A 22,500-nucleotide genomic window follows, 5' to 3' on the forward strand; every position below is an offset into this window, starting at 1 on the left:
CCACCCTTTCTCTCTCTCTCTCCCTCCCCCACCCTTTCTCTCTCTCTCTCCCTCCCCCACCCTTTCTCTCTCTCTCTCTCTCTCTCTCTCTCCCTCCCCCACCCTCTCTCTCTCTCCCTCCCCCCACCCTTTCTCTCTCTCTCTCCCTCACCCACCCTTTCTCTCTCTCTCTCTCTCTCCCTCCCCACCCTTTCTCTCTCTCTCTCCCTCCCCCACCCTTTCTCTCTCTCTCCTCCCCCACCCTTTCTCTCTCTCTCTCCCTCCCCCACCCTTTCTCTCTCTCTCTCCCTCCCACCCTTTCTCTCTCTCTCTCCCCCACCCTTTCTCTCTCTCTCCCTCCCCCCACCCTTTCTCTCTCTCTCTCCCTCCACCCCACCCTTTCTCTCTCTCTCTCTCTCCCTCCCCCACCCTTTCTCTATCTCTCTCCCTCCCCCACCCTTTCTCTCTCTCTCTCCCTCCCCCCACCCTTTCTCTCTCTCTCTCTCTCTCTCTCCCCCACCTTTTCTCTCTCTCTCTCCCTCCCCCACCCTTTCTCTCTCTCTCTCCCCACCCTTTCTCTCTCTCTCCCTCCCCCCACCCTTTCTCTCTCTCTCTCCCTCCCCCAGTCTTTCTCTCTCTCTCCCTCCCCACCCTTTCTCTCTCTCTCCCTCCCTCCCCCACCCTTTCTCTCTCTCTCCCTCCCCCACCCTTTCTCTCTCTCCCTCCCCCACCCTTTCTCTCTCTCTCACCCTCCCCCACCCTTTCTCTCTCTCTCTCCCTCCCCCACCCTTTCTCTCTCTCTCTCCCTCCCCACCCTTTTCTCTCTCTCTCCCTCCCCCACCCTTTCTCTCTCTCTCTCCCTCCCCACCCTTTCTCTCTCTCTCTCCCTCCCCCACCCTTTCTCTCTCTCTCCCTCCCCCACCCTTTCTCTCTCTCTCTCTCTCTCTCTCTCTCCTCCCCACCCTTTCTCTCTCTCTCCCTCCCCCCACCCTTTCTCTCTCTCTCTCCCTCCCCACCCTTTCTCTCTCTCTCCCTCCCCCACCCTTTCTCTCTCTCTCCTCCCCCACCCTTTCTCTCTCTCTCTCCCCCCACCCTTTCTCTCTCTCTCTCCTCCCCACCCTTTCTCTCTCTCTCTCTCTCTCTCCCCCCACCCTTTCTCTCTCTCTCTCTCTCTCTCTCGCTCTCTCTCTCCCTCCCCCACCCTTTCTCTCTCTCTCTCTCCCTCCCCCAACCTTTCTCTCTCTCTCTCTCCCCCACCTTTTCTCTCTCTCTCTCTCTCCCTCCCCCCACCCTTTCTCTCTCTCTCTCTCCCTCCCCCACCCTTTCTCTCTCTCTCTCCCTCCCCCACCCTTTTCTCTCTCTCTCTCCCCACCCTTTCTCTCTCTCTCTCCCTCCCCCACCCTTTCTCTCTCTCTCTCTCCCCCACCCTTTTCTCTCTCTCTCTCTCTCTCTCTCCTCCCCCACCCTTTTCTCTCTCTCTCCCTCCCCCCACCCTTCTCTCTCTCTCTCCCTCACCCACCCTTTCTCTCTCTCTCTCTCTCCCTCCCCACCCTCTCTCTCTCTCTCTCCCTCCCCCACCCTTTTCTCTCTCTCTCCTTCCCCACCCTTTCTCTCTCTCTCTCTCCCCACCCTTTTCTCTCTCTCTCCCTCCCCACCCTTTCTCTCTCTCTCTCTCTCTCTCCCCACCCTTTCTCTCTCTCTCTCTCTCTCTCTCTCTCTCTCTCCCTCCCCCACCCTTTCTCTCTCTCTCTCTCTCTCCCTCCCCCAACCTTTCTCTCTCTCTCTCTCCCCCACCTTTCTCTCTCTCTCTCTCCCTCCCCCCACCCTTTTCTCTCTCTCTCTCCCTCCCCCACCCTTTCTCTCTCTCTCTCTCTCCCTCCCCCACCCTTTCTCTCTCTCTCTCTCTCTCTCCCCCCCACCCTTTCTCTCTCTCTCTCCCTCCCCCCACCCTTTCTCTCTCTCCCTCCCCCCACCTTTTCTCTCCCTCCCCCACCTTTTCTCTCTCTCTCTCTCTCCTCCCCACCCTTTCTCTCTCTCTCCCTCCCCACCCTTTCTCTCTCTCCTTCCCACACCCTTTCTCTCTCTCTCTCCCTCCCCACCCTTTCTCTCTCTCTCTCCCTCCCCCACCCTTTCTCTCTCTCTCTCCCTCCCCCACCCTTTCTCTCTCTCTCCCTCCCCACCCTTTCTCTCTCTCTCTCTCTCTCTCTCTCTCTCTCCCTCCCCCACCCTTTCTCTCTCTCTCTCCCTCACCCACCCTTTCTCTCTCTCTCTCTCTCTCCCTCCCCACCCTTTCTCTCTCTCTCTCCCTCCCCCCACCCTTTCTCTCTCTCTCTCCCTCCCCACCCTTTCTCTCTCTCTCTCTCCCCCACCCTTTCTCTCTCTCTCTCCCTCCCCCCACCCTTTCTCTCTCTCTCCCTCCCCACCCTTTCTCTCTCTCTCTCCCTCCCCCACCCTTTCTCTCTCTCTCTCCCTCCCCCACCCTTTTCTCTCTCTCTCCCTCCCCACCCTTTCTCTCTCTCTCTCTCTCTCTCTCCCTCCCCCACCCTTTCTCTCTCTCTCCTCCCCCACCCTTTCTCTCTCTCTCTCCCTCACCCACCCTTTCTCTCTCTCTCTCTCTCCCTCCCCACCCTTTCTCTCTCTCTCTCCTCCCCCACCCTTTTCTCTCTCTCTCCCTCCCCACCCTTTCTCTCTCTCTCTCTCCCCACCCTTTCTCTCTCTCTCTCCCTCCCCCACCCTTTCTCTCTCTCTCTCTCCCTCCCCCACCCTTTCTCTCTCTCTCTCTCTCCCTCCCCAACCTTTCTCTCTCTCTCTCCCCCACTTTCTCTCTCTCTCTCTCCCTCCCCCCACCCTTTCTCTCTCTCTCCTCCCCCACCCTTTCTCTCTCTCTCTCTTCCCTCCCCACCCTTTCTCTCTCTCTCTCTCTCCCTCCCCCACCCTTTCTCTCTCTCTCTCCCTCCCCCACCCTTTTCTCTCTCTCCCTCCCCCACCTTTCTCTCTCTCTCTCTCCTCCCCCCACCCTTTCTCTCTCTCTCTCCCTCCCCACCCTTTCTCTCTCTCCCTCCCCCACCTTTTTCTCTCCCTCCCCCACCTTTTCTCTCTCTCTCTCTCTCCCTCCCCCCACCCTTTCTCTCTCTCTCTCTCCCTCCCCCACCCTTTCTCTCTCTCTCTCTCTCCCTCCCCCAACCTCTCTCTCTCCCTCCCCCACCCTTTCTCTCTCTCTCTCCCCCTCCCCCACCCTTTCTCTCTCTCTCTCTCTCTCCCCTCCCCACCCTTTCTCTCTCTCTCTCCTCCCCCACCCTTTTCTCTCTCCCTCCCCCACCTTTTTCTCTCCCTCCCCCACCTTTTTCTCTCTCTCTCTCCCTCCCCCACCCTTTCTCTCTCTCTCTCCTCCCCCCACCCTTTCTCTCTCTCCCTCCCCCACCTTTTCTCTCTCTCCCTCCCCCACCTTTTCTCTCCCTCCCCACACTTTCTCTCTCTCTCCCTCCCCCACCCTTTCTCTCTCTCTCCCTCCCCCACCCTTTCCTCTCTCTCTCTCTCCCTCCCCCACCCTTTCTCTCTCTCTCTCTCTCCCTCCCCCCACCCTTTCTCTCTCTCTCTCTCTCTCCCTCCCCCACACTTTCTCTCTCTCTCTCCCTCCCCCACCCTTTCTCTCTCTCTCTCTCCCTCCCCACCTTTTTCTCTCTCCCTCCCCCACCTTTTCTCTCTCTCCCTCCCCCCCCTTTCTCTCTCCTCCCTCCCCCCACCTTTCTCTCTCCTCCCCACTTCTCTCTCTCTCTCTCTCCCTCCCCCACCCTTTCTCTCTCTCTCTCCCTCCCCACCCTTTCTCTCTCTCTCTCCTCCCCACCCTTTTCTCTCTCTCTCTCCCTCCCCCCAACCTCTCTCTCTCCCTCCCCCCACCCTTTCTCTCTCTCCCCCCACCCTTTCTCTCTGCTCTCTCTCCTCCCTCCACCCTTTCTTTCTGTCTCCCTCCCCACCCTTTCTCTCTCTCTCTCTCCCCACCCTTTTCTCTCTCTCTCCCTCCACCCCACCCTTTCTCTCTCTCTCTCTCCCCCCCCCCACCCTTTCTCTCTCTCTCTCTCCTCCCCACCCTTTCTCTCTCTCTCTCTCTCCCCACCCTTTCTCTCTCTCTCTCTCCCTCCACCCCACCCCTTTCTCTCTCTCTCTCTCTCCCCCACCCTTTCTCTCTCTCTCTCGCCTCCCCCACCCTTTCTCTCTCTCTCCCTCCCCCACCCTTTCTCTCTCTCTCCCTACCCCCACCCTTTCTCTCTCTCTCTCCCTCCCCATCCTTTCTCTCTCTCTCCCTCCCCACCCTTTCTCTCTCTCTCTCTCTCTCTCTCTCCCCTCCCCACCCTTTCTCTCTCTCTCCTTCCCCACCCTTTCTCTCTCTCTCTCCCTCCCCCACCCTTTCTCGCTCTCTCTCCCTCCCCCACCCTTTCTCTCTCTCTCTCCCTCCCCACCCTTTCTCTCTCTCTCCCTCCCCACCCTTTCTCTCTCTCTCTCCCTCCCCACCCTTTCTCTCTCTCTCTCCCTCCCCCACCCTTTCTCTCTCTCTCCCCCACCCTTTCTCTCTCTCTCTCCCCCCACCCTTTCTCTCTCTCCCTCCCCCACCCTTTCTCTCTCTCTCCCCCACCATTTCTCTCTCTCTCCCTCCCCACCCTTTCTCTCTCTCTCTCTCCCCCACCCCTTTCTCTCTCTCTCCCTCCCCCACCCTTTCTCTCTCTCTCTCCCTCCCCCACCCTTTCTCTCTCTCCCCCCCACCCTTTCTCTCTCTCTCTCTCGCTCTCTCTCCCTCCCCCACCCTTTCTCTCTCTCTCTCTCCCCCACCTTTCTCTCTCTCTCTCTCTCTCCTCCCCCACCCTTTCTCTCTCTCTCTCCCTCCCCACCCTTTCTCTCTCTCTCTCTCTCCCCTCCCCCCACCCTTCTCTCTCTCTCTCTCTCTCTCTCTCTCCCTCCCACACCCTTTCTCTCTCTCTCTCCCCACCCTTTCTCTCTCTCTCCCTCCCCCACCCTTCTCTCTCTCTCTCTCTCCCCTCCCCCACCCTTTCTCTCTCTCTCTCTCTCCCTCCCCCACCCTTTCTCTCTCTCTCCTTCCCACACCCTTTCTCTCTCTCTCTCCCTCCCCCACCCTTTCTCTCTCTCTCTCCCTCCCCACCCTTTCTCTCTCTCTCTCCCTCCCCCCACCCTTTCTCTCTCTCTCCCTCCCCACCCTTTCTCTCTCTATCTCTCTCTCTCTCTCTCTCTCCTCCTCCCCCACCCTTTCTCTCTCTCTCCTCCCCCACCCTTTCTCTCTCTCTCTCCCTCACCCACCCTTTCTCTCTCTCTCTCTCTCTCCCTCCCCCACCCTTTCTCTCTCTCTCTCCCTCCCCCACCCTTTTCTCTCTCTCCTCCCCCACCCTTTCTCTCTCTCTCTCCCCACCCTTTCTCTCTCTCTCTCCCTCCCCACCCTTTCTCTCTCTCTCTCTCCCCCACCCTTTTCTCTCTCTCTCTCTCTCTCTCTCGCTCTCTCTCTCCCTCCCCCACCCTTTCTCTCTCTCTCTCTCTCCCTCCCCCAAACCTTTCTCTCTCTCTCTCCCCCCACCTTTTCTCTCTCTCTCTCTCTCCCTCCCCCCACCCTTTCTCTCTCTCTCTCTCCCTCCCCCACCCTTTCTCTCTCTCTCTCTCTCCCCTCCCCCACCCTTCCTCTCTCTCTCTCTCTCTCTCCCTCCCCCACCCTTTCTCTCTCTATCTCCCTCCCCCGCCCTTTCTCTCTCTCCCTCCCCCACCTTTTCTCTCCCTCCCCCCACCTTTTCTCTCTCTCTCTCTCTCCCTCCCCCACCCTTTCTCTCTCTCTCTCCCTCCCCCCACCCTTTCTCTCTCTCCCTCCCCCACCTTTTCTCTCCCTCCCCCACCTTTTCTCTCTCTCTCTCTCTCTCCCTCCCCCCACCCTTTCTCTCTCTCTCTCCCTCCCCCACCCTTTCTCTCTCTCTCTCTCCCTCCCCCACCCTTTTCTCTCTCTCTCTCTCCCTCCCCCAACCTCTCTCTCTCCCTCCCCCACCCTTTCTCTCTCTCTCTCCCTCCCCCACCCCTTTCTCTCTCTCCCCCACCCTTTCTCTCTCGCTCTCTCTCCTCCCTCCACCCTTTCTTTCTGTCTCCCTCCCCCCACCCTTTTCTCTCTCTCTCTCCCCCACCCTTTCTCTCTCTCTCTCTCCCTCCCCTTTCTCTCTCTCTCTCCTCCCCCACCTTTTTCTCTCTCTCTCTCTCTCCCACCTTTTCTCTCTCTCTCTCTCTCCCTCCACCCCACCCTTTCTCTCTCTCTCTCTCCCTCCCCCCACCCTTTCTCTCTCTCTCTCTCCCTCCCCCCACCCTTTCTCTCTCTCTCTCTCCCTCCCCACCCTTTCTCTCTCTCTCTCCTTCCCCCACCTTTTCTCTCTCTCTCTCCCTCCCCCACCCTTTCTCTCTCTCTCTCCCTCCCCCAGTCTTTCTCTCTCTCTCTCGCCCTCCCCCCACCCTTTCTCTTTCTCTCCCTCCCTCCCCCACCCTTTCTCTCTCTCTCCCTCCCCCACCCTTTCTCTCTCTCTCTCCCTACCCCACCCTTCTCTCTCTCTCTCCCTCCCCATCCTTTCTCTCTCTCTCTCCCTCCCCACCCTTTCTCTCTCTCTCTCTCTCTCTCTCTCCCTCCCCCACCCTTTCTCTCTCTCTTCCTCCCCCACCCTTTCTCTCTCTCTCCCTCCCCCACCCTTTCTCTCTCTCTCTCCCTCCCCACCCTTTCTCTCTCTCTCCCTCCCCACCCTTTTCTCTCTCTCTCCCTCCCCCACCCTTTCTCTCTCTCTCTCCCTCCCCCACCCTTTCTCTCTCTCTCTCCCTCCCCCCAACCTCTCTCTCTCCCTCCCCCACCCTTTCTCTCTCTCCCCCACCCTTTCTCTCTCGCTCTCTCTCCCTCCCTCCACCCTTTCTTTCTGTCTCCCTCCCCCACCCTTTCTCTCTCTCTCTCTCCCCACCCTTTCTCTCTCTCTCTCTCCCTCCACCCCACCCTTTCTCTCTCTCTCTCCCTCCCCCCACCCTTTCTCTCTCTCTCTCTCCCTCCCCCACCCTTTCTCTCTCTCTCTCTCCCCCACCCTTTCTCTCTCTCTCTCCCTCCACCCCACCCTTTCTCTCTCTCTCTCCCTCCCCCCACCCTTTCTCTCTCTCTCTGCCTTCCCCCACCCTTTCTCTCTCTCTCCCTCCCCCACCCTTTCTCTCTCTCTCCCTACCCCACCCTTTCTCTCTCTCTCTCCCTCCCCATCCTTTTCTCTCTCTCTCTCCCTCCCCACCCTTTCTCTCTCTCTCTCTCTCTCTCTCTCTCTCTCTCCCTCCCCCCACCCTTTCTCTCTCTCTCCCTCCCCACCCCTTTCTCTCTCTCTCCCTCCCCCACCCTTTCTCGCTCTCTCTCCCTCCCCCACCCTTTCTCTCTCTCTCTCCCTCCCCACCCTTTCTCTCTCTCTCCTCCCCCACCCTTTCTCTCTCTCTCTCCCTCCCCCACCCTTTCTCTCTCTCTCTCCCTCCCCCACCCTTTCTCTCTCTCTCTCCCCCACCCTTTCTCTCTCTCTCTCCCTCCCCCACCCTTTCTCTCTCTCTCCCTCCCCCACCCTTTCTCTCTCTCTCTCCCCCACCATTTCTCTCTCTCTCCCTCCCCCACCCTTTCTCTCTCTCTCTCTCCCCCACCCTTTCTCTCTCTCTCCCTCCCCACCCTTTCTCTCTCTCTCTCCCTCCCCCACCCTTTCTCTCTCTCTCCCTCCCCCACCCTTTCTCTCTCTCTCTCTCTCTCTCTCTCTCCCTCCCCCCACCCTTTCTCTCTCTCTCTCTCCCCCACCTTTTCTCTCTCTCTCTCTCTCCCTCCCCCACCCTTTCTCTCTCTCTCTCCCTCCCCACCCTTTCTCTCTCTCTCTCTCTCTCTCCCTCCCCCCACCCTTTCTCTCTCTCTCTCTCTCTCTCTCTCTCCCTCCCACACCCTTTCTCTCTCTCTCTCCCCACCCTTTCTCTCTCTCTCCCTCCCCCACCCTTTCTCTCTCTCTCTCTCCCCTCCCCCCACCCTTTCTCTCTCTCTCTCTCTCTCCCTCCCCCACCCTTTTCTCTCTCTCTCCTTCCCACACCCTTTCTCTCTCTCTCTCCCTCCCCCACCCTTTCTCTCTCTCTCTCCCTCCCCACCCTTTCTCTCTCTCTCTCCCTCCCCCACCCTTTCTCTCTCTCTCCCTCCCCACCCTTTCTCTCTCTATCTCTCTCTCTCTCTCTCTCTCTCCTCCCTCCCCCACCCTTTCTCTCTCTCTCCCTCCCCCACCCTTTCTCTCTCTCTCTCCCTCACCCACCCTTTCTCTCTCTCTCTCTCTCTCCCTCCCCCACCCTTTCTCTCTCTCTCTCCCTCCCCCACCCTTTCTCTCTCTCTCCCTCCCCCACCCTTTCTCTCTCTCTCTCTCCCCCACCCTTTCTCTCTCTCTCTCCCTCCCCCACCCTTTCTCTCTCTCTCTCTCTCCCCCACCCTTTCTCTCTCTCTCTCTCTCTCTCTCTGCTCTCTCTCTCCCTCCCCCCACCCTTTCTCTCTCTCTCTCTCTCCCTCCCCCAAACCTTTCTCTCTCTCTCTCTCCCCCCACCTTTTCTCTCTCTCTCTCTCCCCTCCCCCCACCCTTTCTCTCTCTCTCTCTCCCTCCCCCACCCTTTCTCTCTCTCTCTCTCTCCCCTCCCCCACCCTTTCTCTCTCTCTCTCTCTCTCTCCCTCCCCCACCCTTTCTCTCTCTATCTCCCTCCCCCGCCCTTTCTCTCTCTCCCTCCCCCCACCTTTTCTCTCCCTCCCCCACCTTTTTCTCTCTCTCTCTCTCTCTCCCTCCCCCCACCCTTTCTCTCTCTCTCTCCCTCCCCCACCCTTTCTCTCTCTCCCTCCCCCACCTTTTCTCTCCCTCCCCCACCTTTTTCTCTCTCTCTCTCTCTCTCCCTCCCCCACCCTTTCTCTCTCTCTCTCCTCCCCCCCACCCTTTCTCTCTCTCTCTCTCCCTCCCCCACCCTTTCTCTCTCTCTCTCTCTCCTCCCCCAACCTCTCTCTCTCCCTCCCCCACCCTTTCTCTCTCTCTCTCTCCCTCCCCCACCCTTTCTCTCTCTCCCCCACCCTTTCTCTCTCGCTCTCTCTCCCTCCCTCCACCCTTTCTTTCTGTCTCCCTCCCCACCCTTTCTCTCTCTCTCTCTCCCCCACCCTTTCTCTCTCTCTCTCCCTCCCCCTTTCTCTCTCTCTCTCCCTCCCCCCACCTTTTTTCTCTCTCTCTCTCTCTCCCACCTTTTCTCTCTCTCTCTCTCTCCCTCCACCCCACCCTTTCTCTCTCTCTCTCCCTCCCCCCACCCTTTCTCTCTCTCTCTCTCCCTCCCCCACCCTTTCTCTCTCTCTCTCCCTCCCCACCCTTTCTCTCTCTCTCTCCTTCCCCCCACCTTTTTCTCTCTCTCTCTCCCTCCCCCACCCTTTCTCTCTCTCTCTCCCTCCCCCAGTCTTTCTCTCTCTCTCTCGCCCTCCCCCCACCCTTTCTCTTTCTCTCCTCCCTCCCCCACCCTTTCTCTCTCTCTCCCTCCCCCACCCTTTCTCTCTCTCTCTCCCTACCCCACCCTTTCTCTCTCTCTCTCCCTCCCCCATCCTTTCTCTCTCTCTCTCCCTCCCCCACCCTTTCTCTCTCTCTCTCTCTCTCTCTCTCTCTCTCCCCCCACCCTTTCTCTCTCTCTTCCTCCCCCACCCTTTCTCTCTCTCTCCCTCCCCCCACCCTTTCTCTCTCTCTCTCTCCCTCCCCCCACCCTTTCTCTCTCTCTCCCTCCCCCACCCTTTCTCTCTCTCTCCCTCCCCCACCCTTTCTCTCTCTCTCTCCCTCCCCACCCTTTCTCTCTCTCTCCCTCCCCACCCTTTCTCTCTTTTTCTCTGTTCTTCTCCTTCTGGTTGTCTGGGCTGCAACAGAACAGAGGCAACATGCTGCTAGCGCTATAGGGGTTAGGTTAGGGTTAGTAGCTAGCGCTATAGGGGTTAGGTTAGGGTTAGTAGCTAGCCTGCTAGCGCTATAGGGGTTAGGGTTAGTAGCTAGCCTGCTAGCGCTATAGGGGTTAGGGTTAGTAGCTAGCCTGCTAGCGCTATAGGGGTAATCTTAGTAGCTAGCCTGCTAGTGCTATAGGGGTTAGGTTAGGGTTAGTAGCTAGCCTGCTAGCGCTATAGGGGTTAGGGTTAGTAGCTAGCTGGCTAGCGCTATAGGGGTTAGGTTAGGGTTAGTAGCTAGCTGGTTAGGGTTAGTAGCTAGCTGGTTAGGGTTAGTAGCTAGCTGGCTAGCTGGCTAGCTGGTTATGGTTAGTAGCTAGCTGGCTAGGGTTAGTAGCTAGCTGGCTAGCTGGTTAGGGTTAGTAGCTAGCTGCTTAGCTGGTTAGGGTTTAGGGTTAAGGTTAACTAGCTAGCTGGTTAGGGTTAAGGCTAGCTAGCTAGCTGGATAGGACTCAGGGTTAATGTTAGCTTGTTAGATAGTTTGATTAGCTAGCTAGCTGGTCCAGGTTAAGGCTAGCTAGCTAGCTCCTGTCCTCCTCCTCTCCACACCACACCACTCCTCTCCTGTCCTCCACCTCTCCTCTCCTCTCCTCTCCTCTCCTCTCCTCTCCTCTCCTCTCCTCTCCTCTCCTCTCCTCTCCTCTCCTGTCCTCCTCCTCTCCTCTCCTCTCCTCTCCTCTCCTCTCCTCTCCTCTCCTCTCCTCTCCTCTCCTCTCCTCTCCTCTCCTGTCCCGTCCTGTCCTCTGCTCTAGGTCTATAAGATAGGCCGTAACAGTACTAAAGCCACGAAAAATCAGTTCTGTCTTTCACACCACTGAGCACAAAGAGAGGACGGGAGAGAGACAGAGGGAGACGGAGGGGGGGGAGACAGAGGGAGACAGAGGGGGGGAGAGAGAGAGACAGAGGGGGGAGACATGTGGTGAGGATCAGAAGTGTGTGTGTGTGTGTGTGTGTGTGTGTGTGTGTGTGTGTGTGTGTGTGTGTGTGTGTGTGTGTGTGTGTGTGTGTGTGTGTGTGTGTGTGTGTGTGTGTGTGTGTGTGTGATGTGTGTGTGTGTTCTCCTGCAGAGAAACCTGTATGGGGTGTTTAATAATTCAGAGATAAACCTGGTGACACACACACACACACACACACACACACTTATTGTGATGCTTCACATTGAACAGAAGCTAACACATGAGTGCAGTGGGACGTCCTTATCAGTGCCACAGATTACAGAGCTGCACATTATGTGGATGAGAATTATACGCTTTCAGAGAAAAACAGGCCGCGCCTTTCCTCAGACTGTGTGTGTGTGTGTGTGTGTGTGTGTGTGTGTGTGTGTGTGTGTGTGTGTGTGTGTGTGTGTGTGTGTGTGTGTGTGTGTGTGTGTGTGTGTGTGTGTGAGAGAGAGAGAGAGAGAGCAGAGCAGAGCTGTCATTCTGGGTGTCTGTGTGTGTGTGTGTGTCTCCCCCTCTGGGTTCCTGACTGAATGTGCCTAAAAAATAAAGTGATACAGTATGTATGTAGATAGGTGATACAGTAATACAGTGATACAGTATGTATGTAGATAGGTGATACAGTATGTATGTAGATAGGTGATACAGTGATACAGTATGTATGTAGATAGGTAATACAGTAATACAGTGTGTATGTAGATAGTGATACAGTAATACAGTGATACAGTGATACAGTATGTATGTAGATAGGTGATACAGTGATACAGTATGTATGTAGATAGGTGATACAGTAATACAGTATGTATGTAGATAGGTGATACAGTAATACAGTAATACAGTATGTATGTAGATAGGTGATACAGTGATACAGTGTGTATGTAGATAGGTGATACAGTAATACAGTATGTATGTAGATAGGTGATACAGTAATACAGTAATACAGTATGTATGTAGATAGGTGATACAGTAATACAGTAATACAGTATGTATGTAGATAGGTGATACAGTGATACAGTATGTATGTAGATAGGTGATACAGTGATACAGTAATACAGTATGTATGTAGATAGGTGATACAGTAATACAGTATGTATGTAGATAGGTGATACAGTAATACAGTATGTATGTAGATAGGTGATACAGTAATACAGTATGTATGTAGATAGGTGATACAGTAATACAGTATGTATGTAGATAGGTGATACAGTAATACAGTAATACAGTATGTATGTAGATAGGTGATACAGTGATACAGTGTGTATGTAGATAGGTGATACAGTAATACAGTATGTATGTAGATAGGTGATACAGTAATACAGTAATACAGTATGTATGTAGATAGGTGATACAGTAATACAGTAATACAGTATGTATGTAGATAGGTGATACAGTGATACAGTATGTATGTAGATAGGTGATACAGTAATACAGTATGTATGTAGATAGGTGATACAGTGATACAGTGTGTATGTAGATAGGTGATACAGTGATACAGTATGTATGTAGATAGGTAATACAGTAATACAGTGTGTATGTAGATAGTGATACAGTAATACAGTGATACAGTGATACAGTATGTATGTAGATAGGTGATACAGTGATACAGTATGTATGTAGATAGGTGATACAGTAATACAGTATGTATGTAGATAGGTGATACAGTAATACAGTAATACAGTATGTATGTAGATAGGTGATACAGTGATACAGTGTGTATGTAGATAGGTGATACAGTAATACAGTATGTATGTAGATAGGTGATACATTAATACAGTAATACAGTATGTATGTAGATAGGTGATACAGTAATACAGTAATACAGTATGTATGTAGATAGGTGATACAGTAATACAGTAATACAGTATGTATGTAGATAGGTGATACAGTAATACAGTATGTATGTAGATAGGTGATACAGTGATACAGTGTGTATGTAGATAGGTGATACAGTAATACAGTATGTATGTAGATAGGTGATACAGTGATACAGTGTGTATGTAGATAGGTGATACAGTAATACAGTATGTATGTAGATAGGTGATACAGTAATACAGTAATACAGTATGTATGTAGATAGGTGATACAGTAATACAGTATGTATGTAGATAGGTGATACAGTGATACAGTAATACAGTGTGTATGTAGATAGGTGATACAGTGATACAGGTCGTGTAACTGGATGGACAGGTAGTGTACCTGGGTGGACAGGGAGAGTTCCTGGGTGGACAGGTGAGGTTCCTGGGTGGACAGGTAGTGTACCTGGGTGGACAGGTGGAGTTCCTGGGTGGACAGGTAGTGTTTAAGGGTGGACAGGTGATGTTCCTGGGTGGACAGGTGGTGTACCTGGGTGGACAGGTGATGTTCCTGGGTGGACAGGTGGTGTACCTGGGTGGACAGGTGGTGTACCTGGGTGGACAGGTAGTGTTCCTGGATGGACAGGTGATGTTCCTGGGTGGACAGGTGGTGTACCTGGGTGGACAGGTAGTGTTTAAGGGTGGACAGGTGATGTACCTGGGTGGACAGGTGATGTTCCTGGGTGGACAGGTAGTGATCCTGGATGGACATGTGGTGTTTAAGGGTGGACAGGTAGTGTTCCTGGATGGACAGGTGGTGTTTAAGGGTGGACAGGTGGTGTTCCTGGATGGACAGGTGGTGTACCTCGGTGGACAGCTGGTGTACCTGGGTGGACAGGTAGTGTTTATGGATGGACAGGTGGTGTACCTCGGTGGACAGCTGGTGTACCTGGGTGGACAGATAGTGTACCTGGGTGGACAGGTGAGCCAGGGTACCTGACGTCTCTGTCTGTGTGTGTTTCAGAGTTGCTGGGAACAGCGAAGAGGGTCAATGTTAACTTCCAGGACGCAGACGGGTGAGTGACATCACAGTCTATATACACAGTCTATACACACAGTCTATATACACAGTCTATATACACAGTCTATACACACAGTCTATACACACAGTCTATACACACAGTCTATACACATTATATATACACAGTCTATACACACAGTCTATACACATTATATATACACAGTCTATACACACAGTCTATACACATTATATATACACAGTCTATACACACAGTCTATACACACAGTCTATACACACAGTCTATACACATTATATATACACAGTCTATACACACAGTCTATACACATTATATATACACAGTCTATACACACAGTCTATACACATTATATATACACAGTCTATACACACAGTCTATACACACAGTCTATACACATTATATACACACAGTCTATACACACAGTCTATATACATTATATATACACAGTCTATACACACAGTCTATACACATTATATATACACAGTCTATACACACAGTCTATATACATTATATATACACAGTCTATACACACAGTCTATATACACAGTCTATACACACAGTCTATACACACAGTCTATATACACAGTCTATACACATTATATATACACAGTCTATATACACAGTCTATACACACAGTCTATACACATTATATATACACAGTCTATATACACAGTCTATACACACAGTCTATACACATTATATATACACAGTCTATACACACAGTCTATATACACAGTCTATACACACAGTCTATACACACAGTCTATATACACAGTCTACATACACAGTCTATACACACAGTCTATACACACAGTCTATATACACAGTCTATACACATATATACACAGTCTATACACACAGTCTATACACACAGTCTATATACACAGTCTATACACACAGTCTACATACACAGTCTATACACACAGTCTATATACACAGTCTATACACACAGTCTACATACACAGTCTATATACACAGTCTATACACATTATATATACACAGTCTATACACACAGTCTATACACACAGTCTATATACACAGTCTATACACATTATATATACACAGTCTATACACATTATATATACACAGTCTATACACACAGTCTATCACATTATATATACACAGTCTATACACACAGTCTATATACACAGTCTATATACACAGTCTATATACACAGTCTACATACACAGTCTATACACACAGTCTATACACACAGTCTATATACACAGTCTATACACATTATATATACACAGTCTATACACACAGTCTATACACAAAGTCTATATACACAGTCTATACACACAGTCTACATACACAGTCTATACACACAGTCTATATACACAGTCTATACACACAGTCTACATACACAGTCTATATACACAGTCTATATTCAAAGTGTACACAAGCAGTCTATACAGAGTATATATACACAGTCTGTACACAGTCTATACATACAGCCTATACACACAGTCTATACACAGTCTATACACATTCTATACACACAGTCTATACATATAGTTTGTACACAGTTTATAAACACAGAGTGTTCCTGCTGGATTATATTAAGGACCTATACCTATACTTTAACATCAATGAGAGAGAAACAGAGAAACAGAGATAGAGAGAGAGAGAGAGAAAAGGAGAGAGAGAGGGACGAAGAGGGAGATTGAGAGACAGAGGGATGAAGAGATAGAGGGTTAGAGGCTCCAGGGAAGAGGTGTCTTATTATGGGATCTAGGTCACCGTCCCCCCCACACACACACACACACACACCAGTGAGAAGGGATGTAGTTACACAGTAAAGAGATGAGGGATGGTGGTTACAGACCCCACTAGAACTATAGGTTTAATCACTATGGTTACAGGCCCCAGTAGAACTATCGGTTTAATCACTATGGTTACAGACCCCACTAGAACTATAGGTTTAATCACTATGGTTACAGACCCCACTAGAACTATAGGTTTAATCACTATGGTTACAGACCCCACTAGAACTATAGGTTTAATCGCTATGGTTACAGACCCCACTAGAACTATAGGTTTAATCGCTATGGTTACAGACCCCACTAGAACTATAGGTTTAATCACTATTCGTGTGTGTGTGTGTGTGTGTGTGTGTGTGTGTGTGTGTGTGTGTGTGTGTGTGTGTGTGTGTGTGTGTGTGTGTGTGTGTGTGTGTGTGTGTGTGTGTGTGTGTGTGTGTGTGTGTGTGTGTGTGTGTGTGTGTGTAGGTTGTCCCCTCTGCATCATGCTGCTCTGAGCAGCAACAAGGAGCTGATCTCTCTGCTGCTGGAGGCCCAGGCCACAGTGGATATTAAGGACCAGAACGGTAACACACACACACACACACACACACACACACACACACACCGTACACTCCCACACACACACACACACACACACACACACACACACACACACCGTACACTCACACACACACCGTACACTCACACACACACACACACACACACACACACACACACACACACCGTACACTCACACTCACACACACACACACACACACACACACACACACACACACACACACACACACACACACACACCGTACACTCACACACACACACACACACACACACACACACACACACACACACACACACACACACACACACACACACACACACACACACCCACTCTCTCTCTCTCCATCTTCTCTCTGGTGTATTGTGGGTAGGGATGCGTCCACTGCACTACGCGGCGTGGCAGGGGAAGACTGAGCCAATGAAAATGCTCCTGAAGGCGGGATCATCCGTCAACAGTCAATCAGACGAGGGCCAGATCCCCCTGCACCTATCAGCACAGCACGGACATTACGACGGGGTAACGCCATACACACGGCGACACACACACACACACACACACACACACACACACACACACACACACACACACACACACACACACACACACACACACACACACACACACACACACACACCATACACACACACACACACACACACACACCATACACACACACACACACACACACACACCATACACACACACACACACACACACCATACACACACACACACACACACCATACACACACACACACACACACACCATACACACACACATACACACACACACACACACACACACACACACACACACACACACACACACACACACACACACACACACACACACACACACACACACACACACACACACACACACACACACACACACACACACACACACACACACACACACACACACACACACACACACACACACACACACACACACACACACACACACACACACACACACACACAGACAACGACACACACAGTGGCACACACACACACACACAACAAACACACACACACACACACACACACACACACACACACACACACACACACACACACACACACAATGACACACACAGACAACGACACACACAACAACACACACACACACACAACAACACACACACACACAACACACACACACACACACACACACACACACACACACACACACACACACACACAGACAACGACACACACAATGGCACACACACAACAACACACACACACACACACACACACAATGACACACACAGACAACAACACACACACACACACAACACACACACACACACACACACACACACACACACACACACACACACACACACACACACACACACACACACAATGACACACACACACACACACACACAATGACACACACAGACAACGACACACACAACAACACACACACACACAACAAACACACACACACACACACACACACACACACACACACACACACACACACACACACACACACACACAACGACACACACAATGGCACACACACAACAACACACACACACACACACACAATGACACAGACAGACCACGACACACACGCGCAACGACACACACACACACAACGACACACACACACAACGACACACACTGACAAGGACACAAACAGACACATCATAAAACATGGTGCCTTCCCTGTAGCTCAGTTGGTAGAGCATGGTGTTTGCAACGCAAAGTGTTTGCAATGCCAGGGTTGTGGGTTCGATTTCCATGGGGGGGCCATGTATGAAATGTATACATTCACTACTGTAAGTCGCTCTAGATAAGAGCGTCTGCTAAATGACTAAAATGTAAAATGGTGTTCCTCAGGGTCCTATTCTAGGTCCGCTGTAGTTTCTGATTGATCTGCCAGCGACTGTGTTTCTCAGGGTTCTATTCTGCTAACTTGCTAGCCCGGTCTGCTAACTGCTAGCTTCCTTTCCCCGGTCTGCTAACGGCTAGCTTGCTTTCCCCGGTCTGCTAACTGCTTGCTTGCTAACCCTGGTCTGCTAACTGCTAGCTTGTTAGCCCCGGCCTACTAACTGCTAGCTTATTAGCCCCGGCCTGCTAACTGTCTGAATCGTCGTGTCCGCAGCCAGCCCAACCACTCACTGAACCCATATGTTCACTTGGCTATGCATGCCTCTGTCTAATATCAATATGCCTCGTCCATTACTGTCCTGGTTAGTGATTACTGTCTTATTTCACTGTAGAGCCTCTAGCCCTGCTCAATATGCCTTAACCAACCATGTTGTTCCACCTCCCACATATGCGATGACATCACCTGGTTTAAACGTCTCTAGAGACTATATCTCTCTCATCATTACTCAATGCCTAGGTTTACCTCCAATGTACTCACATCCTACCTTACCTTTGTCTTTACACTACGCCTTGAATCTATGCTATCGTGCCCAGAAACCTGCTCCTTTTACTCTCTGTTCCGAACGTGCTAGACGGCCAGTTCTGATAGCCTTTAGCCGTACCCTTATCCTACTTCTCCTCTATTCCTCAGGTGATGTAGAGGTGAATCCAGGCCCTGCAGTGCCTAGCTCCACTCCTATTCCCCAGGCGCTCTCTTTTGATGACTTCTGTAACCGTAAAACCCTTGGTTTCATGCATGTTAACATTAGAAGCCTTCTCCCCAAGTTTGTTTTATTCACTGCTTTAGCACACTCTGCCAACCCGGATGTCTTAGCCGTGTCTGAATCCTGGCTTAGGAAAAACACCAAAAACCCTGAAATCTCCATCCCTAACTACAACATTTTCCACCAAGATAGAACTGCCAAAGGGGGCGTTGTTGCAATCGACTGCAGAGATAGCCTGCAGAGTTCTGTCTTACTATCCAGGTCTGTACCCAAACAATTCGAGCTTCTACTTCTAAAAATTCACCTTTCCAGAAACAAGTCTCTCACTGTTGCCGCTTGCTATAGACCTCCCTCTGCCCCCAGCTGTGCCCTGGACACCATATGTGCATTGATTGCCCCCCATCTATCTCCTGAGCTCGTACTACTAGGTGACCTAAACTGCGACATGCTTAACACCCCGGCCATCCTACAATCTAAGCTTGTTGCCTTCAATCTCACACAAATTATCAATGAACCTACCAGGCACAACCCCAAATCCGTAAACACGGGCACCCTCATAGATATCATCCTAACTAACTCACCCTCCAAATACACCTCTGCTGTTTTCAATCAAGATCTCAGCGATCACTGCCTCATTGCCTGCATCCGTAATGGGTCTGCGACCAAACGACCTCCACTCATCACTGTCAAACGCTCCCTAACACACTTCTGCGAGCAGGCCTTTCTAATCAACCTGGCCCGGGTATCCTGGAATAACATTGACCTCATCCCGTGAGTAGAGGATGCCTGGTAATTCTTTAAAAGTGCCTTCCTCACCATCTTAAATAAGCATGCCCCATTCAAAAATGTAGAACCAGGAATAGATATAGCCCTTGGTTCACTCCAGACCTGCCTGCCCTTGACCAACACAAAAACATCCTGTGGCGTTCTGCATTAGCATCGAATAGCCCCTGTGATATGCAACTTTTCAGGGAAGTTAGGAACAAATATACACAGGCAGTTAGGAAATCTAAGGCTAGCTTTTTCAAACAGAAATTTGCATCCTGTAGTACAAACTCCAAAAAGTTCTGGCACACTGTAAAGTCCATGGAGAATAAGAGCACCTCCTCCCAGCTGCCCACTGCACTGAGGATAGGAAACACTGTTACCGCCCATAAATCCACTATAATTGAGAATTTCAATAAGCATTTCTCTACGGCTGGCCATGCTTTCCACCTGGCTACCCCTACCCCGGTCAACTGCCCGGCACCCTCCACAGCAAACCGCCAAAGCCCCCACCATTTCTCCTTCACCCAAATCCAGATAGCTGATGTTCTGAAAGAGCTGCAAAACCTGGATCCCTACAAATCAGCTGGGCTAGACAATCTGGACCCTCTCTTTCTAAAATTATCTGCCGAAATTGTTGCATCCCCTATTACTAGCCTGTTCAACCTCTCTTTCGTATCGTCTGAGATTCCCAAAGATTGGAAAGCTGCCGTGGTCATCCCCCTCTTCAAAGGGGGTGACACTCTAGACCCAAACTGTTATAGACCTATATCTATCCTACCCTGTCTTTCTAAGGTCTTCGAAAGCCAAGTTAACAAACAGATTACCGACGATTTCGAATCCCACCGTACCTTCTCCGCTATGCAATCTGGTTTCCGAGCTGGTCATGGATGCACCTCAGCCACGCTCAAGGTCCTAAACGATTTCATAACCGCCATCGATAAGAGACATTACTGTGCAGCCGTATTCATCGACCTGGCCAAGGCTTTCGACTCTGTCAATCACCACATCCTCATCGGCAGACTCAATAGCCTTGGTTTCTCAAATGATTGCTTCGCCTGGTTTACCAACTACTTCTCTGATAGAGTTCAGTGTGTCAAATCGGAGGGCCTGTTGTCCGGACCTCTGGCAGTCTCTATGGGTGTGCCACATGGTTCAATTCTCGGGCCGACTCTCTTCTCTGTATACATGAATGATGTCGCTCCTGCTGCTGGTGATTCTCTGATCCACCTCTACGCAGACGGCACCATTCTGTATACTTCTGGCCCTTCTTTGGACACTGTGTTAACTAACCTCCAGACGAGCTTCAATGCCATTACAACTCTCCTTCCGTGGCCTCCAACTGCTCCTAAATACAAGTAAAACTAAATGCATGCTCTTCAATCGATCACTGCCCGCACCTGCCCGCCCGTTCAGCATCACTACTCTGGACGGTTCTGACTTAGAATATGTGGACAACTACAAATACCTAGGTGTCTCGTTAGACTGTAAACTCTCCTTCCAGACTCACATTAAACATCTCCAATCCAAAATTAAATCTAGAATCGGCTTCCTATTTCGCAACAAAGCATCCTTCACTCATGCTGCCAAACATACCCTCGTAAAACTGACCATCCTACCGATCCTCGTCTTCGGCGATGTCGTCTATAAAATAGCCTCCAACACTCTACTCAGCAAATTGGAAGCAGTCTATCACAGTGCCATCCGTTTTGTCACGGAAGCCCCATATACTACCCACCAGTGCGACCTGTATGCTCTCGTTGGTTGGCCCTGGCTTCATACTCGTCGCCGAACCCACTGGCTACAGGTCATCTATGAGTCTCTGCTAGGTAAAGCCTCAGCTTATCTCAGCTCACTGGTCACCATAGCAGCACCCACCCGTAGTACGCATCTCCCGCAGGTATATCTCACTGGTCACCCCCGAAGCCAATTCATCCTTTGGTCGTCTTTCCTTCCAGTTCTCTGCTGCCAATGACTGGAACGAATTGCAAAAATCACTGAAGCTGGAGACTCTTACCTCCCTCACTAGCTTTAAGCACCAGCTGTCAGAGCAGCTCACAGATTACTGCACCTGTACATAGCTCATCTGTAAACAGCCCATCCAACTACCTCATCACCATAGTGTATTTATTTATTTATCTTGCTCCTTTGCACCCCAGTATCTCTACTTGCACATTCATCTTCTGCACATCTACCATTCCAGTGTTTAATTGCTATATTGTAATTACTTCGCCACCATGGCCTATTTATTGCCTTAACTTACCTCATTTGCACTCACTGTATACAGACTTTTTGTTTTCTTTTGTTCTACTGTATTATTGACTGTATGTTTTGTTTATTCCATGTGTAACTCTGTGTTGTTGTATGTGTCGAATTGCTTTGCTTTATCTTGGCCAGGTCGCAATTGCAAATGAGTACTCGTTCTCAACTAGCCTACCTGGTTAAATAAAGGTTAAATAAAAAATAAAATAAAAAAATGAAAAACAATTACATGTTTATTGTTTGAGCTGCTTTTGAAAGCAAAAGTCGAATTTAAAACATTATTGGCGTTGTCGAATTCGATTTTCATAAAAGCAAGCTAGGACTGATGGTTTGGTTAGCTGAGCTAACACGTCTGTTTGTTTGGTTACCACAGCAACTACTGTAGCTACCTAGTAAACTACTGTAGATACCTAGTAAACTACTGTAGTTATCTAGTAAACTACTGTAGTTATCTAGTAAACTACTGTAGATACCTAGTAAACTACTGTAGTTATCTAGTAAACTACTGTAGTTATCTAGCTATCTAGTAAACTACTGTAAATACCTAGTAAACTACTGTAGTTATCTAGTAAACTACTGTAGCTATCTAGTAAACTACTGTAAATACCTAGTAAACTACTGTAGCTACCTAGTAAACTACTGTAGATACCTAGTAAACTACTGTAGCTACCTAGTAAACTACTGTAGTTATCTAGTAAACTACTGTAGCGATCTAGTAAACTACTGTAGATACCTAGTAAACTACTGTAGTTATCTAGCT

The 22,500-nt window shown here is 50.6% G+C and overlaps 1 protein-coding gene across 1 annotated transcript in view; it reads left to right on the plus strand.

Annotated features, from left to right (window-relative positions):
- Window positions 1-22,500, plus strand: part of LOC106593892 (caskin-1) — a 116,956-nt gene that overhangs the window by 58,788 nt on the left and 35,668 nt on the right. The window contains exons 2-4 of the mRNA XM_045713565.1: window positions 13,744-13,795; window positions 16,009-16,106; window positions 16,473-16,618. Coding sequence (XP_045569521.1) covers window positions 13,744-13,795; window positions 16,009-16,106; window positions 16,473-16,618 — 296 coding nt within the window. The remainder of the gene's footprint in view (window positions 1-13,743; window positions 13,796-16,008; window positions 16,107-16,472; window positions 16,619-22,500) is intronic.

The sequence above is a fragment of the Salmo salar genome, chromosome ssa02 (assembly GCF_905237065.1).
Source record: "Salmo salar chromosome ssa02, Ssal_v3.1, whole genome shotgun sequence".
NCBI lineage: Eukaryota > Metazoa > Chordata > Actinopteri > Salmoniformes > Salmonidae > Salmo > Salmo salar.